At 39.8% G+C, this 17203-nt stretch overlaps 1 protein-coding gene across 4 annotated transcripts in view; it reads right to left on the bottom strand.

The window, feature by feature from the left end:
• Positions 1-17203, bottom strand: part of myh11a (myosin, heavy chain 11a, smooth muscle) — a 34596-nt gene that overhangs the window by 5528 nt on the left and 11865 nt on the right. For 2 of the 4 annotated variants that reach the window (XM_005924952.3, XM_014334397.2), the window contains exons 4-33: positions 15450-15477; positions 11987-12086; positions 11843-11869; positions 9286-9378; positions 9123-9186; positions 8146-8244; positions 7554-7697; positions 7236-7331; positions 6961-7079; positions 6715-6867; positions 6074-6247; positions 5826-5999; positions 5583-5697; positions 4796-4989; positions 4242-4363; positions 4093-4162; positions 3811-3971; positions 3602-3710; positions 3332-3463; positions 3001-3207; positions 2747-2884; positions 2527-2650; positions 2273-2444; positions 1973-2185; positions 1663-1807; positions 1353-1559; positions 1129-1233; positions 849-1001; positions 406-654; positions 26-238 (exon numbers count right to left, since the gene is read on the bottom strand). In XM_005924952.3, coding sequence (XP_005925014.1) covers positions 26-238; positions 406-654; positions 849-1001; positions 1129-1233; positions 1353-1559; positions 1663-1807; positions 1973-2185; positions 2273-2444; positions 2527-2650; positions 2747-2884; positions 3001-3207; positions 3332-3463; positions 3602-3710; positions 3811-3971; positions 4093-4162; positions 4242-4363; positions 4796-4989; positions 5583-5697; positions 5826-5999; positions 6074-6247; positions 6715-6867; positions 6961-7079; positions 7236-7331; positions 7554-7697; positions 8146-8244; positions 9123-9186; positions 9286-9378; positions 11843-11869; positions 11987-12086; positions 15450-15477 — 4100 coding nt within the window. The remainder of the gene's footprint in view (positions 1-25; positions 239-405; positions 655-848; positions 1002-1128; positions 1234-1352; positions 1560-1662; positions 1808-1972; positions 2186-2272; positions 2445-2526; positions 2651-2746; positions 2885-3000; positions 3208-3331; positions 3464-3601; positions 3711-3810; positions 3972-4092; positions 4163-4241; positions 4364-4795; positions 4990-5582; positions 5698-5825; positions 6000-6073; positions 6248-6714; positions 6868-6960; positions 7080-7235; positions 7332-7553; positions 7698-8145; positions 8245-9122; positions 9187-9285; positions 9379-11842; positions 11870-11986; positions 12087-15449; positions 15478-17203) is intronic. The other 2 variants (XM_005924953.3, XM_042221619.1) reach the window with 1 other exon arrangement.

Below are 17203 nucleotides of genomic sequence, written 5' to 3'. Positions count from 1 at the left end.
GAGTGAAAGATGTTCCAACACTAACATTTTTTCCCACATCATCCTTGGAGCTGATCAGGTCCTCCATCTCTGCTTTTAGGGCCTTGTTGGCTCTCTCCAGCTCCTCTCTGGAGTCCTGAGCCTCTTCTAGAGCCCTTGCCAGGGACAGAGCTTTGGTCTCCTTCTCTCTGGCCTCAGCTTCAGCACGGTCTCGCTCGTCTGCATATTTACTGGAGACACTCTTCTCTTCGGCCAGCATCTGGAGATCAAAGAAACAAATAACTATGAATTTAACAAATCTGTTTTACTGTGCATATAATCTTATATAATAAAGTCACAATCTTGACTTCAATTAACTGTGAAATTCTAAAAACAGGCTCAATCCCATGAATGATATTTAAAAGCTTGTTTTCTGGTTTAGCAGACCTGGTCAAACTTCTTCTGTTTCTTCTCCAGGTTTGAAACGTTCTGCCTCTGGTTGTCCAGATCCATCAGCGTGTCCTCCAGCTCCTGCTGCAGACGATTTTTGGTCTTCTCCAGCTTGTCGTATGCTGAGGCCTTCTCTTCATACTGAGTGTTCACTGCCTCCAAATCTCTCTGCAGACGCTTCTTTCCTTCCTCCAGCAGCTCAATGTTGCCTGACATTTCATCCATCTTCTTCTTTGCATCTGATAGCTGCACACAAAGCAAAACTGTTATGTAACAGAGAGGAATCTTCTACATGGTACAAGAGTGTTTTCTTGTTATGAGCTTCAGCTTACAATAAACCTTCACTCCAATATTGCTCCAGTTTTTTCCCATCATATTATCTTTATTTTGCTTCCGCCAATTTCTCTTAAAGTCTTAATCAACAGAGTTCGGCCTCTGACCTGGATGTTGAGAGTGGACACGTGTCTCTCCACGTTCCTCTTTGCCTCCATCTCCTCTTCAAGCTGCTCCTGTAGGCTGTTCTTGTCGTCTTCCGCCTGTCGCAGCTTTGTGGAGAACTGCAATTTCTGGCGTGTCTCCTCAGCCAGCAGCTCCTGTTAGACACAAGAGTTCAGTAGTCAGTGCGTTTGTTCTAAAGTTTAATATATTTCATCGTCACAGCAAAGACTAAATGTTTGTGTGGTGTTATTAACAACATGTTAAGAGTAAACGTTCGGTTACCTGAGAGTCTTGGAGTTGGGAGGTAAGGCTGGCCACGTCTTTGCTCAGTTTGATGTTCTTTCCTTCTGCTTCATTCAGTAGGTTTGTCACACTCTCCAGTTCAATCTGTACAGGATTAAAAATTATGTGTTTGTTACTTTTTTTAAGCGTAGTTTTGTGGCATTCTTTTTTTAATGATTCACATTTTTTTTCCAGTAGTTAAATAATTAGTGAAAGCGATTTACAGTGATCTTGGAGCAGCGCTCTGTCAGCTCAGCCTTCTGCTTCTCGCTGTCGTTGAAGCGGGACTGAAGATCCGTCACCTGACCTTCTAGCTTCTTCCTCTTGTTCTCCCCATCTTGCTTGGCCTGGGTCAGTGAGCGCACCTCCATAGTTAGCTCTGACGTTTCCTTCTCCAGAGCTTGTTTTGCTTTCTCCAGGTTTGACTTGACCTGAGCAGAGGAAAATAAAGAGAATCCTCAATACGAAATTAAAGAAATAAAAAGCTAAATGACAGCTGGGTATTAAGAATGATTCATAAAATAGTGGCCTTACTCGTTTTGACTGTTCCAGCTGCTCACTGAGCTCCTCAACAGCCTGAGTGTGTTTCTGTCTCATCTCATGTATTTGAGCCTCGTGGGTCCGGTTCTCCTCCTCAATGGCTCTCTTCAGCTGGGTCACTTCATGCTCACGTTTGGCTCTGTAGGCAGATACATGGATAATGCAGGTATTTTTTTAAGCATGCACATTTTGTTTTTTGGTTATGTTTTGTTAGTCATCTTTTTCTTCTCTAAGATAGCTTCATCATCTAAAAGGTGAATGTATATACACTTTATAAATTCCTCTGAATACATATTTGTGTAACCTTAGTTCCTGCTGTGTGGCAGTGGTGTCCAGAGTGTCCTCTAGCTCAGACTTGAGGGCCTCCAGCTCCTCCCCAAGGTCCCGTTTGATCTTCTCGGCCTTGTTCCTGGCAGCCCGCTCAGAGTCTAGGTCCTCCTGCAGGTCGGAGATGTGTCCTTCCAGCTCTCTGATCTTCTTCAGAGCATTGTTTTTCTGGGCAGACTCATCTTCCAACCTGTGAGAATCAAGAGTACATTAAACTATTAAAACTGATAGAACTTAGTGTTGTTTTGAAGAAATAAATACACCAGTCTGACACTACCTGGCTAAGGCGTTCTGTAACTCCTCCTCCTTCTTTGCAAGCTGAGCTTTGAGGTCAGCGATCTGGGCCTGCAGGTCAGCGATCTGTTCCTGTAGGTCATTTGACTCCGCCTCCAGTTTGCGCTTAGCTTTATCCAGCTCCTGACGGGTCTTCTCCTCTTTCTTCAAGCGGACTAGTGCGAGAGAGATACCACTCAATGATGTGTATGAGAAATGTGATATGAGTACCGTTACAAATGCATACAAGGTGACTACCTTCTAATTCAGAGATCATGGATTCGTGTTTATTTTTGAGCTTAGTGAGATTCTTAGATTTTTCTTCTTCCTCTGCCAGGTTAGCACTGAAGTCTGCAACTCTCTCCTCTAGCAACTTTCGCTCCTACAAAAACATCACAAAGCCGGTGATATATTTAGTTTCCCAAGTGACTTACTTATATTAAAATGTCTTTGAAAAATGCTGATTTCCAGTACTTACCTTCAGCAGCTTGTTGTTCTGGTCCTCCATTACGAGAATATCATCCTCCAGCTTTTTGATCTTCCCCTCGCAGGTAACCTTCTCGAGCTGCAGTTTTTGACGAGCGTCTTCCTCCTCTTCCAAATGTTCCTCCAACTCCTGCATGAAAAGACTGAACCCTCAGTTTCTCCAGCAGCTTTATCACACTGTGAAAGCACAGCTACCTGAGCAATAACAACTCCAACTGAACAACAGTGTGAAACAGACATGTTGACCTGCATCTGCTGCTGCATCTTCTTCTTTTCCACTAACAGCCCCTGAGAACGCTCCTCCTCTTCATCGAGCCTCGCCTCCATCTCATGGAGGATTTCCTCCAACTCCTGCTTCTTCGCCGCCAGACGGACCCTCATCTCCTCAGCCTCAGCATACAACTCTGTCTCTGCCTGAAGCTGCTCCTGCAGTGCGTTTCTCTCCTCCACAATCTGACAGACAGGCAGAATCAGCAGACTCTCCATAACTGGAAACTTTATCGAATCAACGCTGAACGGATTCATTAAAAGAAAGCAAATCAAGGTTTGTGTCACTGATGCGCATTTAATCCCTTACCTGTGTATGTTTCAAGGTGATTTCTTTTAGCTCTGACTCAAACTTTGTGGCAACTTCTTTGGCTTTCTGTAGCTCCTCTTCCTTGAGACCCATCTCCTCTTCCTGTCGGGTCACTTGCAACAGAGGCTTAACCTGTTGTTCAGAAGGAAAAGGCAGAATTTGTCATTTCAAAATAATTTTGTAGTATCTGGAAAGTTTCTTTCTCAAAAAACACACAGATGTACTATGGTTTTGTTGCATTTATATGCTTCTAGAGACTGATTAGCTGACCTTTGTGAAAAGCCTCCACCACTGCCAGTTCCTTAGTTTGAGGTAGGCAGCACAGTTCCTCTGGATCACTTTCATAGCTGTCAGCTGCTGCTGTCTCTTGGCGAATGCCCTTCAAAAAAAAAATACATAGTGCAACATGCAAAGTTTTATTTACGGTGATAACAGCAACAAATAAACTGCTTTAAAGGGGGGGGCTTCAATTTTCATACTTTCTGGCCAGGAAGCCTCTAGCTTGGGCCTGGAAAGCAATGATGATCACAGTGATCTTCAAATCTCTCTCCTCCTCTAGTTGAGCAAGCACTCCTGTGCGGAAAAAGATTTTACTCTGTCCGATTCTGTACAGGTTGGGGTCCAAGTCCAGATGCTTGATCTACAAAGACAGGAGATCAGTAAATGATGTGATATATTAAGTTGTCACACAGGATAATTCTACCTTTGGTGTGTGTCAATGTTAATGAACACGGATGACAATTTTGAAGTTGTGAACTAACCATGAGGCAGCAGGCTTGTTTTCCGTCCATGAAACCTTTGGGAATAGCGTTAGCAGCCAAGATCTCATAACTGCAAGAAGCCAGAGAGATGTTACACTTAATACGGTGAGAAATTTTGACTGAAATAGTATAGTAGTAGCTAGACCGACCGCTGGCGGAACTCCTGGAAAACGATTCGGTTGGGGAAGCCTTGTCGACAGATCCTGATTCCTTCCAGCACACCGTTACACCTGAGCTGCTCCAAGACCAGGTTAGCATCCAGCTTCCCTGCCTGAGTAGAGCAGGATTGCAGTTTTATTACATAAAGTTTTCAAAAACTAAATACATACAGTATAACTCGCTTATGCTGACCGGTTAGTAGTAAATTCATTTTGTCTATGTTATGTGTGTGTGTTTTTTTTCATGACTTTAGAAATACGGCCACATATGGAGTGAGATCAATTGCTAATTTATATGATGATGAAAAAGCTTTCCTCTCAATATGCATCTATAGTCATGTGAAAAAAAAGTTCTTATAGGGTTTTACGCCATCCTGTGAAATACTAAGTACACTTTTAAGGTATAGGAAATTAAGAGGATAGATAGCAGCCAAGAGCTGATAATCACACACACTTGATTAATTGATCATTAACCACCAGCAACCACCTCTAAAATTATGTTTTATTATTGCTAGTCTAGTAGTTTTGCTGCTAATTGTCTTTACCCTCTTCTCATGGTTCGGGATGATACATCTGACGAAGTTGGGTTGGGTGTTGTGCAGCGTGGTCATGAGTTTTGCCAAAGACTCCTTGTAGAGCTGCCCCACTGTGCGGAACATTCCCTTCTTGGTCTTTGAGGCGCTCGGGCCGGAGGTGTCTGACATCTTAGCTAATGTGTCAAGGCCGACGACTCTGTCCGCTGAAAAACACAAAACAGCGTGTAAAATCAGCTTGTCTTTGCCTTAATGCCTATTTCAGTTTTAAGAATCTAATTGCATATCTTTTGTGGGACAAACATATGGATAAAAGCAGGTAAAATGTGTGTGTTGCTTTCGGGTAATTTGTTTCATTGTGTACACGTCAGATTTGCAGGAGGGTGACCGCTGCTGCGTTAATGTTCTTAAGGTAAAATAAATCTGAGTTGTCCCATCTAAAAATGATCAATATGAAAGAATCAAGGTGATATCTTTAGTTGTGGCTCCAAAATAGTTCAACAATCGTTAAGGTTTCTTTTTTCCCTTTTATTTAACCGGGAAGTAAATAAATAGTCTCTTTTCTGAGTGTCTCTCAGGGCAAGCTAGGAAGCCCTAACCTAGAAGTTTCTCCAAAGACAAAGGCAAAATGTGCAGAAAAACATTTCTAGGATTTCAGTAAAGAAGAAAATCTAGTTTAGTTGTGGCAGCAGAAGCTTGTGCTGTTTTTATGCCTTATCACTGAGGAGAGTTTGGTCCTTGTCTCAGAGTGGCTTACAATAAACCTATGAGACATGTAATAAAATCATATGCATCTCACCATCTTTCCAGAGGTCTTGGACAAACTGGTTAGAAGAATTGGAGAGCAGTGCTGTAACGTTGTCATTTAGAGGGTCCATGTTCTTTGTCAGCCAGGCTGTGGCGTTATAGTCTACCTAAAACAGCAAGACGACAAAGTTATGTGAGCTTTCATGAGAATGCAAGATGATTGTCTTCAAATGAAGATAAACATTATGAAGACAGAACATTTTTCCCTTCTCCTAACTGCTGCCATCATTCTCACCTTCCCAGCATAATGAAGAATGGAGAACTCTGTTTTGTCTTTAAGCTGTTTAGGTTTGGCAAATTTCATGTGGTTGCCCTGTGTGTTTAAAAGTTTCTCCACAAAGGAGATATCTGTGGCTTTGGGGAACCAGCACTCTTCATCCAGCAGGGCCAGGATGCCTGGAGGGTTGTTCTGCAGAGAATATTTATGTGATTAAGAGGCTGTGTAGGATTTAACTGATGCTGTTATTTATTATTAACACTTACTGGTCTCTCAATGAGCTCGATGCAGGGCTGGAGGTCAAGGCCAAAGTCAATGAAGTTCCACTCGATGCCTTCTCTCTGGTACTCCTCCTGCTCCAGGATGAACATGGTGTGGTTGAAAAGCTGCTGTAGCTTCTCATTGGTGTAGTTGATGCACAGCTGCTCAAAGGAGTTATCCTGCAATAGCCAGAACACAAAGATGAAGACATGCATATCACATCCACTATCTTTCCAAGCGCTCTGCACCGTAAAAAAAAAAAAAATCCTAAAAAAACAGTAATATTCTGGCAGCTGGGGCGCCAAAATAATACCAGAAAATAACTTTCTCATGAAAATACGGTTATTTCCAGTAATGACAATACAGTTTGTTGTCCTAATTTTACATGGGACTTTGCCTTTTTCATTTGTGAATGTATTTTAATAATCTAAATATGCATATGTACAGACAAATACATTTAAAAAACAAGAAAATTATGTTTTATTACATTTACAGTGATTTTATGTTAATTTACATTTGAAATGTAAAATCACAGTCTATTTATGTAAATGTAAAGATATTCTAGAAGAACAGTACAAAACTGGAAAATACACAGTAAAATTCTTTTATATTACAATTTTTTTTTACAGTGTGTGATGATCTATACCTCAAAGATCTCAAAACCGGCAATGTCAAGGATTCCCAGGAAGGAGGCTCCTTGGCGTTTAGTCTTATCCAGGGCTTTGTTAACTCGGCCCAGGATCCAGCGGAACAGTCGCTCAAAGACAGCTTTGGCCAACGCTTCTATAGCAAAGTCCGCCTAACAGACACAGACACACAGAAGAACACAGACCAGACTGTGATTAACACACAGTTATTCCTGTGTTTTTAAACAGTTTCCTCCTTGCAGTACCTGCTCTTTGGTCTGTGCCTTCTGCACCACCTCCCTGCCCACTTTGATGCGAGGGGTGAGGATGGCTCGTGTAAAGTCTGTCACATTGATGCCCTGCAGGTGACACACCTTCTGCGCAGCTACAAAGACAGAAATTTTGTCATATTGGACACAATATTATTTCACCCAGGTGATCTTGCTGCTATAGATAATACATTTTTAAAGTTACAGCTGGCTTTGTAAAAGTCAATAACCCCTAGTGGGATTTCTAATGGCAGGAAGAAGTTGTGTCTAACCAGTGTTGTCTGGCATGGTTGCCTGCTCCTGGTTCCTCTCTTTCTTGAATTCAATGTTTCCCAGCTGCATCACTGTGGAGCACACCTTCAGGATATCTGGAACAAGGAAATCAAGTGGTTGACTTCACGGGGAAACACTAATAATAATGTTCTTCTTGTTTGCTGGAACATTTCCCAAAAATCAGCTTGTTTTCTGATTTAAATGTAAATTAATGTTGCCTCTTCAATGCAAATTCACAACAACAGTCCAGATTCAGAAGGTAAAGACCCGACAGTATTAGAGCGATGCTAATGCTATGCTTATTACTACGCTGATACCAATTCTGTCCTCTTCTGTGATGCCCATGATATTCATGGCCTCCATGGTTTCCTCATACATCTCATCGTCTTGCTGGCCAGGGATCTGGACGTGGCCTGCGCTGAGGAAGCGGTAATTACTGAAGGGCTCCAGAAGTAGCTCCTCTGAAAATAAAGAAAAACAGCGACTTATCATCACCGTTCTGTGGTGAGTAATCTGTGAATCAGTGAGGCTTAACTTTTTATGAAGATTTTGCTCTCGTGAGAAAATAGCACGAGTGGTCATAAATAACATGCAGGAACGCTTTACTCAGCTTTATTTTGATTATTGTGGTTAAACATCAGTTGGAAGAAAATCTTCTTTGAGAGTTTGAGAAAATTCTTTTCCTCCATGACCTTAAAAAAACATTTTCATAATGCAGCTGGATAAATTGTAACATGCATGACAGTCAACGAAGACCAGAAGTGCCTTCCTTTTCCCCTTCCTCCAGTTCCAGATGAGACTTCCACATGACGGTGATATGTACAACACACTGTCAAAGAAGCCCTGCTAACTGCTGAGCAGCAGCATCAAAGAAATCACACACATATTTTGGGTTTATAATCATCTTACCGCGCAGTTTGTCCTGGGCACCAGCAATCATGTAGTAGAAGATGTGAAAAGCTCTTTCTGTCTTTGCCTGTCTGATACAGCGAGACTTCTCCAGCAGATCTGAGAGCAGCTGTTAAAGAATAAAAATCTCATTTGTGAGTAGGGGCAATTTAGTTTACAAACCTCTGTTCAGCCTTAAATGATAATTCTTGTTTTAACTAAATAGGAAGAATATAATTAATGCCTTGTGGCTTTTTTTTACAAGCCAGTCAAGTTTCAGTTTCTAATGATCTAATAACCTATCTCTCTCCAAAATGTCATCGAATGAGTGCCACCTATTCAGTATCTAGCCAAATGTGAAATATTTTCACAAGCCCTGATTCTATTCCTATGTTATATGACAGAAAAATGTCCAGAAGAGTATGACATTATGTTTAAAAATAAACTGTCATCAGATATTAGTGTTAAATTTTGCAGTAATCAGTGTATGAATTCTTGATTTAAAGCCAAACATTTATTTTCTGAGGTTATTGTGACTTTAAACAATCTAAACAGTTCATCCAAGTGAACGTTTGTGCCAAATATGAATACATTTATCAGCATGTTCAACAGATTTCACATTCTCACACAAACGCACACTTACTTATTTGTTTTTATGCCTCTGCTGGCAGAGGCATAAAAACAAATAAGTAACAATGATTATCAATAATGGATGGATAATTAGCAACAAAGCTAGCAGTCGTTGTTTTAAAAATCTCATAGATGATGCAAGTTTGAATTATATACCTAAAAAAACGCCTTTTATAGGAAAAAGATGATTTATAATGGCCCGAAATAAACTGTTATTCAAAAGCTGTCAGCAGATAAACTTTGCAATAACTTATTTGAAATCAAAAAGCAGCACACAGCATTTAACTTTTGGTGCAGATGAAAGGCAACACAAAAAGTCTTCTCACTGTAAAAATAATATGTCTAAGATTAAAAAGTAAAAAGGATACAAGTCTCAATGTTGGCTCCAACAATGTAGCCGGTCACGTCAAAGTTGATGCGGATGAATTTTCCCTGTGAGAGAGACAAACGAGCAGTGAGATCACGATACGTGCAAAAAATATAACTAAGAAAACATCTAAACAATGCGTTCTATAACTTCACAAAACTCACAAATCTTGAGGAGTTGTCATTTTTGATGGTCTTAGCATTTCCAAAGGCCTCCAGGATAGGATTGGCCTGCAGGAGTTGCTTCTCCAGCTCCCCCTAGTGATGACAGCAACACAGAAAAATGTGACTAAGAAGGACTGATTCGCTGCTTGTGATGCAGTGGAGTTGGAGTTTGGTGGGGATGAAGTAGTATAGGGTCAGTATTGATAGGTTAGCGTAGGTTTACCAGAATATCATCAGTGACAAGGGAAAAAAGGCAGAAAACAAGACGAAGGGCACGGGTCCTCGCTAAACAATGAATATTTGGACAAGTACATTTATATCAAGTTACAAAAGGTTAATATAATAATTTCACTGTAGTCTTCTTTGATTTTCTGATGAATACTGGATGGATTACATAACACAGACATGACCAAAACACTCCTCCATCAGTTCTGAGAAACTGTTAAAATCCAGAGAAGCTGTTGTTGATGACGAAGATCAGAGGCTGAGATGGATGAGGTGGGTTATGTTGGGTCACAGGCTTCCAAATACCAGCTGAAAAGCTGTGAAAATATTCCAACAAAGTTTTTTTTATTCAGTGTGTTGGCAAATCAAAATGATTCTGATTCAGAAACATCCTACTGGAGATGCGATTTGCTTCCAGCGTGACTGCAGAGACTGTAGATGCAGGTGGAGCTGGGCGATAGTCAGTAAATGAGGCAGACACCCCGTCACTCTGCATTGAGTTAATCCACCTGATCAAAGTGGTCTGTCCTAGTCTGTATCCAGGTCGGGCGCTGTAGACCTCTACCTAACCTCTCTTGCTTAAAAACACCTCCCTTAGCAACACTGTAAGTGAGCTAAAGCTAGGAAGAAGAGAAAGGAGCACGACTTGTAACACAAAGATAATGAAGACAAACGATAGCCATGTGAAGCTGTTTGCCAACTTGTGTGAATTCGTTAAGCTCAGTTTCAAAATATGTGGTTTACAGATGTTTTTACTAATGCTGATATATATTTTTCCATATATTAGAGGACTGTTTTTGGAACTCACTGACAAATATGGAGGTCAGCCACAGCCGTAATTAAAAATAGAAATAATGGATAATAAGTAAAAGACGTAGCCAATACTGACTGAATGTGAATTGAAGTAATATTCCCGATTTTCACATTATTTCACTTCATACTGTATTTTTATGTGAAATTTGGCAAAACTAGTGATATTTTGACAGATATTTTAAGCTTGCTTTAGCAAACCAAACAGACATATAGACATTTCAAAGGAACATGGGAAAATTTAAAAAAGAGAACTAAAATAATTTTGGAATTTGCCTCTTAGAAAAATGCTTTAATTTGGGAAAAGTTGTGTCCTCAATTAAAAGCCAAGTATTTATATTATATGTAAGAAAAAAACAGGAGGATACAGACCCGCTGATGAGATGCAGTTCAGAGGTGGCAAAGCAGAGAAGAAGGTCCTGTTTATTTAAGTCTCTGAAGGAAAAATGAGAAAATAGAAAAGGAAAAAAGATGCAAAGCAAGACAGCATGAAAGAGAAAGTTACAGCTGGTGGGAAAGACTGATCCTTGAGACATAGTTTAAATACAAATATCTAAGAGTACAGATTAGGAGAAACTGCTAAAAAAGTGCTTGAGAATGAGCGGAAATAAGAGAAAGCAGAAAAAAAAGAGTTTAATCCAATGCTATTTCTGCACAGGCAGTCCATGGGAGCCTCAAGGTCCTATAGAGGACAGTGTCCAGAGATAATTATTCCTCTGGGAGCAAAGACCTTCTCAGTGAGCAGGGTCAGAGCCAAAGGGAAGCGTTGCTTTGACTGACTTTTTCCAATTATTACCCGAGCGCCAGAACAGCAACATCAACTTGTGAGGTTTGAGCTGAAGTACCGTTAAAATAATTTATTTATTTTTTGTGAAAGCTTCAAGTTTGTTGCTGATTTTAGTGAAGTCACAATGTTTAAAAGTCAACAGAGTTTCCCAAACTGAGTTTTAAAAACTCCGCAAAGTAAAAGCTACAGGACAGCCTCACGGCCCACGTCAGGCCCGCTGGCAGTCGGATGAGGAAGTAAGGGAGGGAAGGAAGGAAGGAAGGGGGCGACTGGTGTTTGATAGGTAAAAACAGGGCATGCTCACACTGTGATCTGTGAGAGACCCTCTCACTGTCGGGGAGGCTTACATATAATCTCCACTGGCAGTGAAAGGGTGTCTAAAGAAGATGGAGGTCAAAAAACTGAACGTAATGAACCGCTTGAGGAGAAGGCAAAACTGGATATCTGCCACTGAACAACACAAGGTTTGAAATGTGACTGAGATTCAGTAATCTGATGATCATGCAGCCTTAATAAACTTTGTTTGATGATGAATATTAGGGTAAACACCATCTAACAGAAGGAAAGTAACATTTGGCATCTGTACTTTTGGTGTAAGAAAAATCAGTAGAAAAACAGGTATTTCAGGGGCAACAGTGACACTATCAATCTTCATGCACTTTTCTAACCTAAAGAAGGAACACACACATGAAAACCACACAGAAAAACACACTCCGGGCATTCCCCTTTACTCACGTAAGCCAACTGTGATCCTGCATGTTGCTATTTGGAGGAAATGGTAATATACAGGATTAAACTGGGTAGTTTCCTATGTCATTAAGAGTGAGGGAACTGGCTGACAGATCCTAACTATCATGGTTTCTTTACACAGATACTTACAGCACTGCTGTCTTTCTTGCCTTTGTGCGAGGAGGCCACAACAGCCAAATACTGGATGACTTTCTTGGTGTTTTCTGTCTTCCCAGCACCAGACTCTCCACTAGGGAGGAAAAAGTTACAGTGGGATTGAAAAAGAAATAGAGAAGGAGAGAGGACAATGAAGATAAGCAATACTGACAGGTTTCTGTTCACACTTCAGTAACCCAGTTTAATTGAATGGAAATCATGTGCTGCAGAGATAACTGTGCCTGACACAAAGCATAATGTTATTGTTCAGACTGTATACTACACACAGGTCCTGTGATAATCTACACAGTTTCAGGGAAAAGGTTATTTTAAAAGGGATTTATTACCCTTTTTCTTAAAAGGGATGCTACAACAGAACAACAGATGCTACTCACCTGTTGTTCATAAGGGAAGAAAGTTGTCTGAGACCGATTATAAGATTTCCAAATTTAACTCATTCAGAGTTACTCTAGTTAAGTCTAACAAGGTCGTCTACTGATCGGAAGGTTGGGGGTTCGATCTCTGACTCCCCCTAGTCTGCATGTCAAATATCCTTGGGCAAGATATTAGCCCTAAGTTGTTCTCCGATGAATCCATTGGAGTATGAATGTGTGTGAATGCTAGTTAGAAAGCATTTAAAAACATAGAAGACAGTGCTTGTGTGAATGGGTGAATGCGGCATGTTGTACAAAGTGCTTTGAGTACTCTGGGAGACTAGAAAGGCACTATATAAGAATCGGTTTTAAGATGCACCCGAAGAGACAGGAGGGAGTAACCATTCCACTAGAGTCGAGCTAGCTCTTAGAATGTGACCCGATACTTCATGTTAATATACTTCTTATATTCGTTTATATACCTGATAACTTGATGAAAGTTATATGACAACGACTCTTAGACTAGACAAAAATCTAAAACATGTGCTACTGTATGCTTGAAAGGCATCTAATTACTTAAACATAAGCGAGACGATGCAATTTATTCCCCGAAAATGAACTTGGCTACTTCAAATAAAGTTGAATGATCCCAGAGCCATCAGCCACTAGCCAGAACACACAGACATGCTCGGTCATGGGTCCATAAAAGGCATCGGATGCTCACTGTGTTAGGGCCTGGCAGCATAAAGAGGAGTGTAATTACTCAGTCCTGCTCAGGTCTGCTAAGGATATATGACATCCAGGCTCCTATTGCAGGCAGCTGTTAGTGCAGAGCAAATTCTGTTGGGATTTTTTTCCAGATAGTTTATCAAACTGTCTCATCCAGCTTATCCACAGTAAGCAGCACAGGTTTCACTTGCTGTTATAAGATTATTTGAAAGGGTACGAACGATTACAGAATGGATGGCCGCATTTCTAATATTTGGGAATTTAATTTCATAAAAACATCAATTTTTTCTACATTTTACAAGTGTACATGTGTCACTGAATATCAGGGAAGTAGTATCGTCTTTTAAAGAAGAGGTGGGCAATCATTTTTCCCAGGGGGGCCCCATGAGAAACTGGGACTGTGGACAAAAGTGATAAAATTAACACTGAGCAGAGTTCAGCATATTAATGTGATCTTCCACAGCAGTTCCAGTTTCTTGAGAACTTGAGGCCCCTTGAGAAAATGAATTGCACACCCTTTTTTATTAGATTGACAAATCAAAATTACAAGAACAGACAGGAAGGCTAAATATTTGGCGTTCCTCATTAAAAAATTTATAACTTTGAGCCCTAAGCTAGTCAGAAGTATAGTGAATATTCTTGTCCCATCAGTCTGTTTTTCATGAAAATATACTGAACAGCAGACAAAAGAAACTGGTGACCTTGTGAAGCTGAAATGCCAAAAATTTCTTAGCATCCCAACTATTTCCCATGGCACGTTTTTACTATTATATGGAGCAATCAGGGAAATACAATAAATAATACATTCATCAGGACTCAGCAACCAGAAGATATAGTAGGAATCATTTTAAGATATAATCAAACCCACAAATAAAAGTCCAGACTGGAGCCGTTTTAATTTTGTTATAATAGGTTTGAAACTGTTTTGGTATTTTGTATTAACAACACTGTAATTACTGTCTGTATCTTGATTTGCTTCACCTGCGTCCTGTTATCTATTCCTCTTTGGAGTATTTAGTTTGGATCTTCTTGTCTGCCATCCGACGTTTCTCTAATGTTCAAGCCTATTCCTCAAGTTTAGTTCCCTTTTTTGGGTCATCGGATCCACTTGTTTAGTCTACCCTTAGTCTATTTTTGTTTGTTTGATTACTCTAACCTTCACTTTCAAAAGTCACGCTTTTGAATCCTCTTTTGCCTTCACCAGATTTCAGACATGGTAAAACGGTGCATGTCCATCCACAGAGGAAGCATATGAAATTTGTGACAGAAATGTCACTCTGTGTAATTTCCCAACTAATTAACAGCTTAAAATCACACACACACAAGTCTCCAGTCACAACATTAAAAAGTGCTTTCACTAAAAATCATTAAGATGCAAACGGCCCATAATAGATTGTTGTAAAAACAATACCACAAAGCATACAAAGCAATTAAACACAAGTGCATCCACCCACAAGGAAGAATGTCATAAATGAAATTCCACGTATCATTGCTGAAACATTTTTGCCTTTTATGGGTCCAAAGGCCTGATGGGGCTCAGAAATCTTAAAAAGTGCAAGAAGTTGATGTTCCAAGCTGATGGTGTTTCGGCTCTGCGTACAAAACTTTAAACAGTTTTAAATATGGCCTCATGTAAATTAACCTTCTTGTGTAGAAGGTTATTCTTGTGATTGTCTTTAAATTACATTTATGACTGAGACATACATGTATAAACAGCAAGATTATATTGTGCAACTAATTTAAAATGGTACATGACAAAACGTGAAGTCACTCCAGCACACAAAGAAAAACTAATTAACTCACTTTGTTTACTATAAATTAAAAGTACAGTTCGGTTCAGGCCAGTCCAAATATCAAGCTATCATTAAGAGACAAAATGAGGCCGTTTGTCCCTGGATGTCCAATTGCCCAGTCAAAGTTCTCAATAATTAGTTTAGAACAAATAAACAAACAAAATAGAGCCAAAACATTTGCAGAGCTAATCTGGTTCTCCCATCAGGATCCAGGGCATACTTCCTGAGTAAGGGTCTGAGAGGAGAGAGAGGCCTCTGGGAGCACCGTAAAAGCATTAAAGCACATCCAGTTTAGCTGTCTTTGAATACAAGATGACTCCACGGTAACAAAATCCGACAAACAAAATCATTTCTTTTTGGCACTAATGGTTGAAACGGTGCTGAGAGACCAAAAAGGTATTTCGTCTGTTTAGATCTATGTTTACACAAGCATTATGTAACTGTTCTTGCACACAAACAGATGTAGCATTCACTCCTGCTTTTATGTGATGTTTAAAATGTAAAAAAACAAACATGCAAAGATGGAACAGGTGAGCATGGAGGAGAGAGATTTTCACTTACGTGCAGAGAATGGACTGGTCTTCACGATCTGTAGAATCAAGAGAGAGTCAGTGTTAGATTATTTTTATTACAACTTATGTTGAATACTTTTAAACATAAAATTCATGATACAGCTAAGTAAATTTGCAGTAACTGTAGAATACATTTGTAATTTTTATTGTGCATGATAGACATGAGGGACTTTTATTTTCTTTCTTTTCTTTCTACCACTTATATTCACCATGCAAAGTAGTCAAATGCACTACTGTGAAACCACATGTAATTCTCCAGCAATAAAGATCAATCTACTGGCAAACTTAAAACACCAGCTAGGCTTTGTGATTTACTCCCTTGTGCCAAAGAAAACATGTAACTCTTAAAAATACTTTGATTTTTACACATGAAAATGAACTCTGAATGCACAAAAACAATGAGTCATTAGACTGTCTCCAAAAATACTCCAGGGAGATTACACGAAGACCATGTAAGGCTAAACTGTAACTGTATACTTCAGTACAAACCACCCCTGGGGGAGTATGGTGCACATTGCTGAAAGAGAGATAACTTTTCTGGGCATTTGTGATCAGAACAGAACAAATGGCATGCTAGGCAGCCTCATAAACCTCTGTGCAACTGTGCAACAAAAATGACCCAGGGTAGGGTGAAGGACGGGAGACAATTCCTCATTCTGACACTGAAGAGTGTCATTTCATTTTGATTATCATCCACATGTCCAGGACACAAATCTGATGACATGTCTAACTTTGTGAGGTTATTTACTGACACTTCACTCCATCTCTGTGGTGTCAAACGTCTCCCAAAGAGTTCCATAGACTATATAAAACATGGACATAGCGACCATGATGTCACCCACTGATTTGTGAAATTTCATCTCTGAAACTTTGAGCCACACAATTTCCAATTTCTTTTAAACCAGACATGAGGGCCTGTGCACATTTATATGGTCCCCCCTAAACATACCCTGCTTTAATGTCCTTCCTGATACTGCTGTATTCCATAAGACTGAGTTCATGCACTCATCAGTACAGTCTTTACTGAGGTCAGAGTGTAAGTAGTTTTCTTATACTGGACATCATCTTTTTTCAACTAGAGGAGTCACTACCTTGCTGCCTTTTAGAAAGAAATGTTTAAGGCACTTCCTCTCTTTTATATCCAATCTATTGTCCAATCTGACCCACTGCATAGAAAATTAAAATTGCAAGAGAGGAGGCCATCATTTTTGGAAGTTTTTCCCCATTTATTGCACCAGGAAACATTGCACTGACAGAATGGATAATGTCACAAACCAAAGCACTAATTGTTTTCAATTTTATAGCCCCCATAGCCTGTAGCCTGAAGTAAGATAGCTACGCCATGGAGACGTATCCAAAACATTTCTTTTTAGTGACAGTAGACTAACTGAAGGCGGAAAAGCTGTCTCACACAATATGATGATGTTTACTGTCTATTGATTTTAACAGATACTCTATATTTAATTGTCTAATGTTTAATGAACTTCTTTCTACTAAAGAAAGGAAAAATGTTGGTGGTACTACAACAACTTAACTTGTCTGGCACTTGAGATTAAACTGGGCTTAATGTGATCTTGTTCAACAGAAATTAGTCTAACCGCTCCTCTCTAACCCTGTTGCATCATTACATCAACCTTAGTCCCAACAAAACTCTTTGAAGGTGTTTCATAAATTGAGTTTTCACTTTGCCAAACTGTCCTCTCTTTAGAGGTGGAAAATTTAAAGTGGTCCCCAAGACACACA

The sequence above is a fragment of the Haplochromis burtoni genome, unplaced genomic scaffold, assembly GCF_018398535.1.
Source record: "Haplochromis burtoni strain Fernald_Lab_line unplaced genomic scaffold, NCSU_Asbu1 Contig_70, whole genome shotgun sequence".
Taxonomy (NCBI): Eukaryota; Metazoa; Chordata; class Actinopteri; order Cichliformes; family Cichlidae; genus Haplochromis; species Haplochromis burtoni.
The sequence above is the reverse complement of the archived record's forward strand: the minus strand, read 5'-3'. Positions and strand labels throughout refer to the sequence as shown.